Source organism: Nothoprocta perdicaria, unplaced genomic scaffold (assembly GCF_003342845.1).
Source record: "Nothoprocta perdicaria isolate Ctin4 unplaced genomic scaffold, notPer1 scaffold_443, whole genome shotgun sequence".
Taxonomy (NCBI): Eukaryota; Metazoa; Chordata; class Aves; order Tinamiformes; family Tinamidae; genus Nothoprocta; species Nothoprocta perdicaria.
This window is the reverse complement of record NW_020455692.1, coordinates 114,076-124,448: the sequence shown is the minus strand read 5'-3', so window position 1 is coordinate 124,448 and position 10,373 is coordinate 114,076. Positions and strand designations below refer to the sequence as shown.

General features: G+C 46.5%; 1 protein-coding gene across 1 annotated transcript; it reads left to right on the top strand.

Annotated features, from left to right (window-relative positions):
- Nucleotides 1–670: 670 nt before the first annotated feature.
- On the top strand, nt 671–7,217 carry RHOA (ras homolog family member A). Its single transcript, XM_026046456.1, has 4 exons — nt 671–831; nt 2,794–2,914; nt 4,856–4,986; nt 5,979–7,217. Exons 1-4 carry the CDS (start codon nt 676–678, stop codon nt 6,150–6,152), a joined length of 582 nt encoding a protein of 193 aa, XP_025902241.1. The 5' UTR covers nt 671–675; the 3' UTR covers nt 6,153–7,217.
- The last annotated feature ends 3,156 nt before the right edge of the window (nt 7,218–10,373 follow it).

The window sequence follows — 10,373 nt, the reverse complement described above, 5'->3', positions numbered from 1 at the left end:
CYTACGTAAATCTCTAGCCTCTCCCTGCCACTCTTGGTGGGTAAATGCCCAAGGAAAAGTAAAACCCAGAGCCCTTCTTTCAGCTGTGTGGATTTCCTAAGCTGGTGTTTCCAGGATGCTTAATTTGTGATCTGAAATCTCCTTCGTGGAGGGGAATGGGCAGCTCGCACCCACTCGCTTTGTGTATCGCCCAAGGCCTCTTTACTGTGAGCTGCGGGCAGTAGCTCCTTGGCATTTGCAAAATTCAACGGCTAGCTCTTAGTGCCATCGTTTGTGCTGCTGGGCRAAGTGGTGAACAGAGAAGAGATTTTGCTGCGGCGTCTCCATCCATGTCCCTCAAAMTGTTGGAAATCCCCTCTCTGGTGCTTTTGCTCTCTCAACCTATAGAGTAGGTAAACAAATGCTAAAAGCTACTSTTTTCCCCTTCTTTTTGTGTGTTTTATTCTTGACCCCCTCAGCCGTATGTTGACATATCTTGGGGGGCATTTTTTCTCGGAAGGATGTGAATTTGGGCTTGGATGATTCCAGGTGCTTGCCAGCTCATAAGACGGCTGTAACATACCCCCTGGTATAAAAGTTCTTTCTTACTGATTGCCAACTTAATGGTTGCCTGTTAGCATCCCGGTTACAACGTGCACCGAAGGGGTTAACAAATCWCTGTTTTGTTTTTCAGCTATGGCAGCCATTCGGAAAAAACTGGTTATAGTGGGTGATGGTGCCTGTGGAAAGACCTGTCTGCTGATTGTATTTAGCAAAGACCAGTTCCCTGAAGTGTACGTTCCCACTGTGTTTGAAAACTACGTAGCAGATATCGAAGTGGATGGAAAGCAGGTATGTGTGTGGTCCTGTCACGGTCAAATGGACTTGCTTTTATTCTGAAAAACACGGAGATCTCTGATTATCAAAGAAGTTTAGTACATGTGCTTACTGTTTTTTAACAAATGCATTTCTGAATATTAAGCCTGCTTTCCTGAGCAAATATCAGCCTTGCTAGATCGTGCTTGTAGATGAGGTCTGTTTAACAAAATTTCAGATATCGAGACAGATTCAGCATAACTCCTCATTCTCATTTCTGATTTCMGGAAAAAGAGCTAGGATTGGGTTTTGTCTTAAATTCAGTTTCCCAGTGTTACAAGCATGGATTACTTGTGGGTATAGTCATTAAACTTAATGCTTTTCCACTCTTAAAAGAAAATGCCTCTCTTCCATCATATGACTATATAGAAAATATTTTTATTTTAGGCTAATAATAGAATATGTTCTCCTCCCCGGCGACAGTTTCTGCTGTTGTGTCTTAAACTCGGTAAGGGCTGTTAGATGAGGGCTGTTTGTTATGTTAAGATACACATGATACCCATTTTTGTCTCTGATGCCGTGGTCAGGTGCAGCCTGCCTCCTTCCCTCTGCCTGAACCTCTGCGTCTGTAAATTGGTTGAACAGGGGAGTTGTGCCCCATCAGCCTCACAAAGGCTCTGCATCTCGCTTGCAAAATGGCATGAGCCTGAGCAGCGAGCTCTCCATTGGGAAAACGTCGGCCAGGTTTCATGCCACTCRATGACGTAGTCCCCCAAGCACTTGGTCTTCTGCACACCTCATGGCGTGGGTTTGTAGGGGAGCAGCGAGACTGGGGGTTGGCAGCTGCTTCCCTGCAGCCCTTTTAGAAGAGCAGCTCCAGAAATGGCCAGAAGCCGTGTGAGGAGAGGCAGTGGTGATGGGAGACGTGCCTTTTTAGACAGGCTGGAGGACCTGATTTCGGCACTATCTGAGGGACCCACCAACAGACAGTGTGGTGGAAAAAAGGAGCGTTTGCCACAAAATTCACATTTGCACCTGTGAATGCGGAGAGAAGTCTGAGAGGAGTCTGTGTATCTCCCTGAAATAGGGAAGAATTTCTTTACACACTCTTCATTATAGGCACATATCTTAGCCATTTAACCACACGGTCACACTGCACATTCAAGCCCACTTTGGGTTTCAGATCTGCCTGTTTTTTCCTGAGCTACTCTGGGAGGGTTGGACTAGGTGATCCCTAGAGGTCCCTTCCAACCTCAAGCATTCTATGTGATTCCGAGTTTTGTTCCGAATTTGTACCCATCAGAGTGGAGGAAAGCAGCTCAGCCAGAAGACAGTCACATCAGAGAGTCACATTGGTTTTTGCTCCTGTGCTTTTAAGCAGTCCTCCAGGGTGATTCTCCCCTTAGCACCACCGTAAGTAGAAACATTGGGAACACGGTCTGTGTTATTCAGCTCTTAGCGACAAAGAGCTTTGTGTGCAAATCAGCTTTATTCCGAGGCAAACTGCAGGTTCACATTCTTGCTGTGATGGAGGTTTAATGAATTTGTGTACAAATGAGCACTGCATTGACATTTCTTAGTCGCTGAAGGTTCCAGCTGCAAACCAATTGCAAACGTGCCTGATCCCAAAAGGCATGTGCTCAGAGAGCTCCCTTTCAGTGAAAACAGATATTTCTGGAGCACTTATCAAAGAGATCCCCAGGCCTTTGGAGCCAATTCCCTTTGATTCTTTCTTATTGTTTTTATTTTGATGGCTTTTAATGTCTCAGAGAATTGACAACAGCCCTGGGTATAATGAAAAGTCTCATAATCACAATAAATATGATTTTTGGAGTTATGGAGCAACACRTTTCTAACAGTTCTCCCATAGAAACGATGCGCCCTGTGTTCTCCTTTGAAGTGGTGTCGAGTGAAAGCCATTTATCCACTCCAGGTTGTGCGTTTCCGAATCGGAGCTTCCCTGCCCGTTTGGCTTACAGCTCTGATCTTCTTTCACAGGTCGAGTTGGCTTTGTGGGATACAGCAGGACAAGAAGACTACGATCGACTTAGACCGCTTTCTTACCCAGATACCGATGTTATACTTATGTGTTTTTCAATTGATAGTCCTGATAGTTTAGGTAAGTGTATCGATAATTGAACCGGAAGCATTTCTCTGCGATCTCCCTAGGGGATTAGAAAGATTAATCCCTTTCCGTGTGTATTAATGACTGAGAACACTTTTAGCTTCAAAATTGGTGCTGGGTCAAGTGTACAGCTTCCAGGAATTAGGATTTTCAAGGACCGTTCTCAAGGATCCAAGTCAACAGAGTGGCACAGCCCACTCCAGGCTTCGCCGGCTTTGGGCACGGTCATTTCAATTTCTGCGTGGAAAGTGAGGATTGTTACGCCCTCAGGACCAAGCTGCATCCAGGACTACATAGCAACTCCCTTTCTGTCCGATGGGAATGCTAGCTTTGTGTTTTCACCCTCTTTTCTTTCCCCCCCCGCCCTTATTTCTTCAAGAAGGATCAGCCTGATACCTGCTAAGTCCTTTGGTCCTTAATAGGCTGTTGCTCTGAAAACAGCCTGGCACGGAGAGGGATTTCCTGTAGAAAATGATGACAGAGGCTGCAGATTTAGGCTACCCTAGCCTGTTCTCCACGGTCTGCAGCATCATTGCAGTGGAGAAGGTGGAAGAAAAGACTTGTTTGATTTATGACTCGTAAGCCCTGAAAACGTGTTTCARATACCTGCTCGTGCACTGGATGCACATCTTTTCTGTATGCCATCCAACACTGAAATTTTAAGCAATAGATTCAAAAGTCTGATGCAGATAGGCATGTGTTTGATTCTACAAAGTATTTCTGAGGAGAAGTAAAGAGCAGGAAATAGAGGTGCATTTCTTTCAAAGACTGAAAACATCTCTGCATGTTCAATTTCTTTCCTGTTAAAACAGTGATTACCCCTCCAGTATAGTCTTCTAAATCAGTTTGGGCTAGGATTTTCTTGAAAAAGCAAAGGAATTACTTCCAAAATTCAGTTACCTGCTTCTCAATGRGGAATTTTGTTCCAAATTTGCTGGGTTTATAGTTTTTAATTAAAATGCAGATGATGAAGAGAAAAATCTTTATGTGCTCGGAGTCTCGGGGCATGAGAAGGAGCGCGGGTGGATGTATATGTGTGAGACTAGCTGGAACTTGCACACGGACTTCGGGAATGACGACTGGCTGCTATTTGCAGCTGGTCAAAAGTACATCCATACATTGTGCACAGAGGCAGCTCCCTGCCAGGAAAAATTGAGAGGTCCCTCTGTTCTGTGGATAAATGCAGGGTGTCAAATCTATTTAAGTCATGCTCAAAAAGGAAATACAACTTATCTCCCAAATACACTAAGCCGTTGAATCCACCAGAGTTTTCTGCTGCAAAGACCATCGTGATCACTGCAAGCTGCTCTCAAAGCAGCTTTTTTTTTTCCCCCACACCTCTGCTCCTGCCTCTTGGGGTTGGGTCTCAAGAAGAAACCACGAATAAGGCAAAAAGGAGACAGGAAGCACAAAAAYGGCAGCTCATGTGAGGGCTGGGCTTGAATATATCTGCCCTGGTGGTCAAAAAATACTGTTTCTACCACAATTTGTAGAAAGCTTAAGTAAATGAGCCTACAAAATAGATGTTGCAGTGGCTGGACCCATGAATCCCAGTGTCCCAGTTTGGGAAAGCAGAGCCTGGATGATTTTGGTTGTGCAAYACTCTGCTGTAAGGAATCAATCACAGCTCTGCTTGCAGAAACCTCAAGTCTTACACTCCAAGCTGCAAGTCAAAAAAAATATGTAGGGAAGTTGTTAGGAGACAAAAGATTATTGTATATGAGTGCAAAATTGCTGTAGATAAAGAAAAAGAGCAAATCTACAACTGACTTGGGAAAAAGTCTTCTGTGCAACTGAAACCAGCATGTAGAATGTCTGGCAGCAGAACCAAACTTTAAAAGAAAATCATTGTAAGTGCTAGATGTCATTATAGCCACACTTCTATGTATGTGTGTATGCATATATATATTATATATATATTTTTTTTTTCCACAGAAAACATCCCAGAGAAGTGGACCCCAGAGGTGAAGCATTTCTGCCCCAATGTGCCTATCATCTTGGTAGGAAATAAGAAGGACCTGAGGAATGACGAGCACACAAGACGAGAGCTGGCCAAAATGAAGCAGGCAGGTTCCCCTTCCCGCGCCGGGCAGTGAGAGCAGGCAGCACCCAACGGGTGTGTGCAGCTTGCTGACTGCTTCCCAGGGAGAAAACACAGAGCACAAAGCGGAGGTGTTCCTGTGACAGAAAGTAGAAAACGTGCATCGCCTTTGAGTGCTTTGTTTCTCATATCRTGTATTTTAAAAGGCACTTTCAGTGGTGAGAATTGCTCTGTTAGGAACTGTTAGGTTCCTGACAAGGAACCTGCTCTAGACTGAAGAACTGGATTCATGAGGGAGAAATGAAGTAATGTGGAAGCAAGTAATTTGGAGACGCTGATGGATCGAGTAGATGCACAGTTGAATTTCTGTTCTTTATTTTTTATGTTGGAGACATGTAAGGAAACAGCTTCCCTGGTAGGTGTTTTGCAGTAGTAGCCACAGATGCTGTTGCTCTTTCCTGGCCCTGGAGCTTAGTTTCATTTTCAGATCATGTCTGAAAGCCCCTGTCTTGGGTATAAGACAGCAAATAATCTGCTCCCTCTTGGACTTTTTGTTCCTGTTGCATAATGTTTATTTTTAGACAAAGACTGATGAGCCAATTTGGAGRGTTGTTCATAGGCTTTTGTTACTATTATAGTGTAAGTGCTTAGTGCCACATGCGAGCAAGCTAGAATTTCAGAAAGCCCTGGGTCTTTTGAAGCCAGAGGTGTAGCAGAGTCTATACGTCCCCCCAAGTGCTGGGAAGTAAACGCGCAGGCTGTGTAAAGGCAGCTGAGAGATGCCCTAAGACATAACCRCATCTGCAGTAACTAGGCAAATTTTCTTTTAAATTTCCCTTTGGTTATTTTAAAGGATGGATCACAATGCCCTGCTTGATAATACAGTAGCCTTTTGACGTTTATTTAATGTAGGAATTGGTTTGCATTTATTGAGAGGCCGGATGGGGGTGAAAACGAGAGCGCGTTTGGTGCGTTTCGGTGGTGGTCTTACCTGCCCTTGCTTTTGTGTTGCTACAGGAGCCTGTCAAACCTGAGGAGGGAAGAGACATGGCAAACCGCATCGGTGCTTTTGGGTATATGGAGTGCTCGGCAAAGACCAAAGACGGTGTGAGGGAGGTGTTTGAAATGGCCACTAGAGCTGCTTTGCAAGCCCGGCGTGGCAAGAAAAAGTCCGGGTGCCTTCTCTTGTAAAGCGTGGCCAGGGGAAGGTGGCCAAAGGAGCACCCTGCACTTGAGTAATTTTGAAGTGCTGTTTATTAATCTTAGTGTATGATTACTGGCCTTTTTCATTATCTATAATTTACTTAAGAGATTTAAAAATCGAGTCATCTTGCTACCAGTATTTAGAAGCCAACCATGATTTTTATAACAATCTGCATCAAATTCATCTGTGCACCCAAGGTTAACCTCAACATTCCTCTAACAAACCTTTTCTGCGCTCACAGGATATGCCAGGCGCTAACTGAAGACAATTCTTTATCTTCTTTCTCCTCTCTAGAAAGAGAAAAAAAAAAAAAGCTGGCAACACAGAGGATTGGTCTGTAGCTACTTTATAACTAATGTCCTATTCTAATTGAGTACAACCGTTAAATGGCTGTATGTGGAATCGAGTGTAGCTTCAGTGCTATCACATTTAGAAAGATTTGATTTCCATGGCTCTGTGGTGTAAAACATTAGTTTGGAAATGTGATCACTCTGAAATGACCAAGTCCCATTCAGCTAAGGAAAAGTGAGGGTTCTGTGGTTTCATGTTAGTTACCTTTTAGTTACTGTGTAATTAGTGCCAGTTTAAATGTATGTTACCAAAAATAAATCTATTTACCCCAGCTTAGATGTAGTATTTTTTGTATAATTGGATTTCCTAATACTGTTACTTGTAACCTCTGCATTAAGGTGTTCTGGGTTTTTTAAGAAACTGTATTTGAAAATAAAGTCCGATGGAAAGCAGCCGATCCTCTTCCCCTGCTCATTTGTAAGAGTGACCCCATTTTGAATGGCTTGAGTGGCCTCATACCCAGGAGGAGAGTTTTTTCTGTCACGTGCCCTAGGGATGAGGAAAGTCAGCCTGCTCACACACTCAAAGCTTCTGAACTGTTCAGTTGCCTTAAATTCATTGCTGGACCCAATTTCACAACTAAAGGAGAAAAAAAAAGAAAAAAAAAATGCAACTTTTTGTGTAAGTTTGGTTACCATGTAGTGATCAGACTCCTAACCTGTGAACTTCTTGCTGTTCTGCAGCCAAACTAGACTCTTTCTGTATTCTCATTTTTCCAACAACTAATAGAATAAAGGCAGTTTTCTAAGCTCCCTGTATCCTGGTGTCTGTATTCCTCACTCTGGGGGTTGTGGTCCGGCATCTGCCCAACTGGAGCAAAAACGGTGTTTTTGATAGCGCTGTCCTAGGAACCGCCTGCTAGTTGGCAAGGGTGTTTTGGCGGGTTTTGTTGCTTTCCCAGTGAGCGATTCCCATATAGTGCTGCAGCCCGGGAATCCCTCACCTTGTAGTGAGGGGCAAAGCTTCTCCAGAAGCCGCTTGCCGCTGCCTGTATCTTCATGGCCCACGGGACCAAGACCATATTGAGACCAAAGCAGCTTCTCCAACAGTCGAGGTGAATTTGTCATCTTGAATGTGAGTGCAGAGGAGGAAGGGAGCGTAGGAAGAAGGGGATGTTAAGACACTTGGAGGAGCAGCGCATCATGGCCCGTGAGATGTCCCAGGTGGTGCCGTTTCTGTGTAACCTGCCGCTTTCATGGGCGGTGTCCCGAGTGCCGCGGCGCAGGGAGCCCTCTCCTTGTGGATGAGAAATGATGTGAAAGTCGGCAACGTCACTGCTGTTGTGGTGTTGGCCTGAGCGTCGCCGTAGAAAAGATGGATGTGAAGAAGTCTCCGTCTTGACGCTGAGCAGCGTTAGGGAGCACCTGGCTGCGTCCCTGCTGTGGCCTGGGAGTATTTGTTGCTCTGGGGGTGGAGAGGCACGTGGTTTTGGACAACGTTCCTGCTCCTTCCTGCAGAAGAGGAGCGACAGCCCCAGGWGGAGGCCTGCGTGGCCCCGGGCTCTACTGTCCCCCCACAGCTGTGACCACCATGGAGCTAAGTGTCCTGCCAGCACAGCAAGCGGTGGCACCGGCCCTGCCCTTCCTCCTCTTCACCTTTGTGTCCGGCCTCTTTTCCAACAGGAAGTTCTGCCTGGTGCCTGTAAGGATTTCTTTTTCTCGATATTTTAATGAGCTTTCTCGTCCCTGTTCTCATAGCTCTGGAGYTGAGAGAAAAACGTGACTTGGTCTTGTGGAGACGGAGCGGTAGGTGGCTACGGTCTCGGTTACAGAGCAGCTCTTTGCTCCCAGGGAGGTTCAGTCAGGGCTGTGTGCACCTCAGGCCCAAACCATGCAGTCCGTGTCCATCTGCTCTTCTAATCAGAAGTGATTAATTTGCTATCTCTGTTTTAATTTAAGCTCCCTCTAATCTACCGAGCTATTGCTGCAGTCTCCTCCATCTTGGCCACCAGCTGGCATTACTTCTCCACACCTTATCTGTGTTTCTCCATGTTCAGATCTGCTGGCAAGTTGGTGTCTCCACTTGTGCCCTTGTCTCCAGCTCCCTCTCCTTGTCTGCTGGACAAGGGGTGTTGGAGCAGAACGCGGGTTTATGCCCGTGTGGCGCTATCAGTCTTGCACAAGCTCATCTTGCTTTAGAAAGGGGACAGCCTGGCTCCCTTGGTGTGCAGATCACACCTCTTGCCTCCACAGGCCATGTTTATTCCAGAGGAAAAGGAACTCRAGTTCCCAGGGTGTTATTTCAAGGGAGCTCTAGACATCTCTCTGCATCTGAGTTCAGCTGGTCCTAAAAAAATGCATCTAGGCACAAGGTACAACTCCAAAACCCCAAAAGAGTTCAGCGAAACTGTTAGGTTCCTTCAAAATCTTCTCATTACAGAAGGGAAAGGTTTAACCTGCTCTTCTCTGAAAAAAAAAAGAAAAAGAAAGAAAAAGAAAGAGAAAAAATAGGGCTCCACAAATAAACTCCCACCTCAAATGCAATCCTCAGGTGCAGACTGAAGCCCAAAAGTGGCACTGAGTGAGCAGAAAAGTCAGCAGCAACGTTGGCTAAAAGAGAAGCTGCCTGCATTGCCCCAGARGTCGCCCTGAAGAAAAGTTCCTCAATGCACAAGAGCTCACAGTGCCCATGGGGCGGGCAGTGAATCTGACCTTGGGGTTGCTCAGACCCAGACACGCACGCACCGTGTGTCTGCTCCTCCGTTAGAGGTTTTTCCGAGGTTTGCTCAGAGTCCCTGATCTCAGGACAGCTGCCGTGACATCTGATATCAAAGCTGCAACATGTCGGGAAGAAAAAAACACACTTCTCCGAAACGTCTGGAGATAGAAGATAATCAGGCAACGGTCCCAAACCTCCCTGACCTGCTCCAGTTTGTAGCTGCAGCTGCGGGTGCCAAGAGCGACCCAAGTCAGAGGCTGGCACGGAGGGAAGAGCCATTTCAGTGCCAGCCRGTATTAGGAAGAGTCTCTAATGTCGGGCAGAAAAGTCAACAAGCGGCAGTAAAATGAAAGCAAGGGGGAGGGCCCAGCGCGTCAGAGCCCGAGCGCCTTCCCCGTTGGGGGTTTGGGCTGCCTGGGCTCCGGGCCAACTCTGATAAGCAGCTGTGCAACCTTGAAACTGCCGTGAGCTGCTGCAAAAATAAGAGCCCCCGCAAGGATTTCCCTGTCCCCATAGACAGATATTTGCCCTTTCTTTCATAACCTGCTCTTGTTCCRCAGTCGCTCTCGGGGGGAAGCGGCTGCTGGGGGAGCTGCCAGGCCTCGCGCTGCGTTTGCGGCTGCCGGGAGCACCAAGGCTTTGGCTCAGCACAGCTTCAGCTTTCGTGGCCTTTCCCATAGCACTGTGGAGAACTGCTGACCCTCATGTCAGAAATCTATAGGTCTCTGGATAAACAAGCTCATTCTGCAGTTTTCATGCACATCGAGCCTTTCGACGGAGGCTTGGAAAGGGCTGTGGCACCAGAGTGGCCACATTAAACTGGAGTCAAGCGATCAAACGCTCCATGGCGAGCGCGGGGCTCAGCGGTCTTGGAGCGACGCAGCCTCCAGGCCCAGGCGCAGCTGGGGAGAGGAGAAAGGGAAAGGGGAACTGGAGAAGGGGCAGGGGAAAGGGGGCAGGCAAAGGAGAGGAGAAAATGCACACTGAGAAAAAATAAAAAAAAAAGAGGGAAAAGGAAGAAATAGGAGAAAGGGGCAAAAAAAAAAGAAAGAAAAAAAAAGAAAAAAAAAGAAAAAAAAAGAAAAAAAAAGAAAAAAAAAAGTATTTTCCCCATGAGGGAGCAGAGGGGCCGGCGCCCCAGGCCCTGCAAGCGCGACCGGCCCCGCGACTCCGCGGAACGGAGCGGGGCGGCGCGGGGC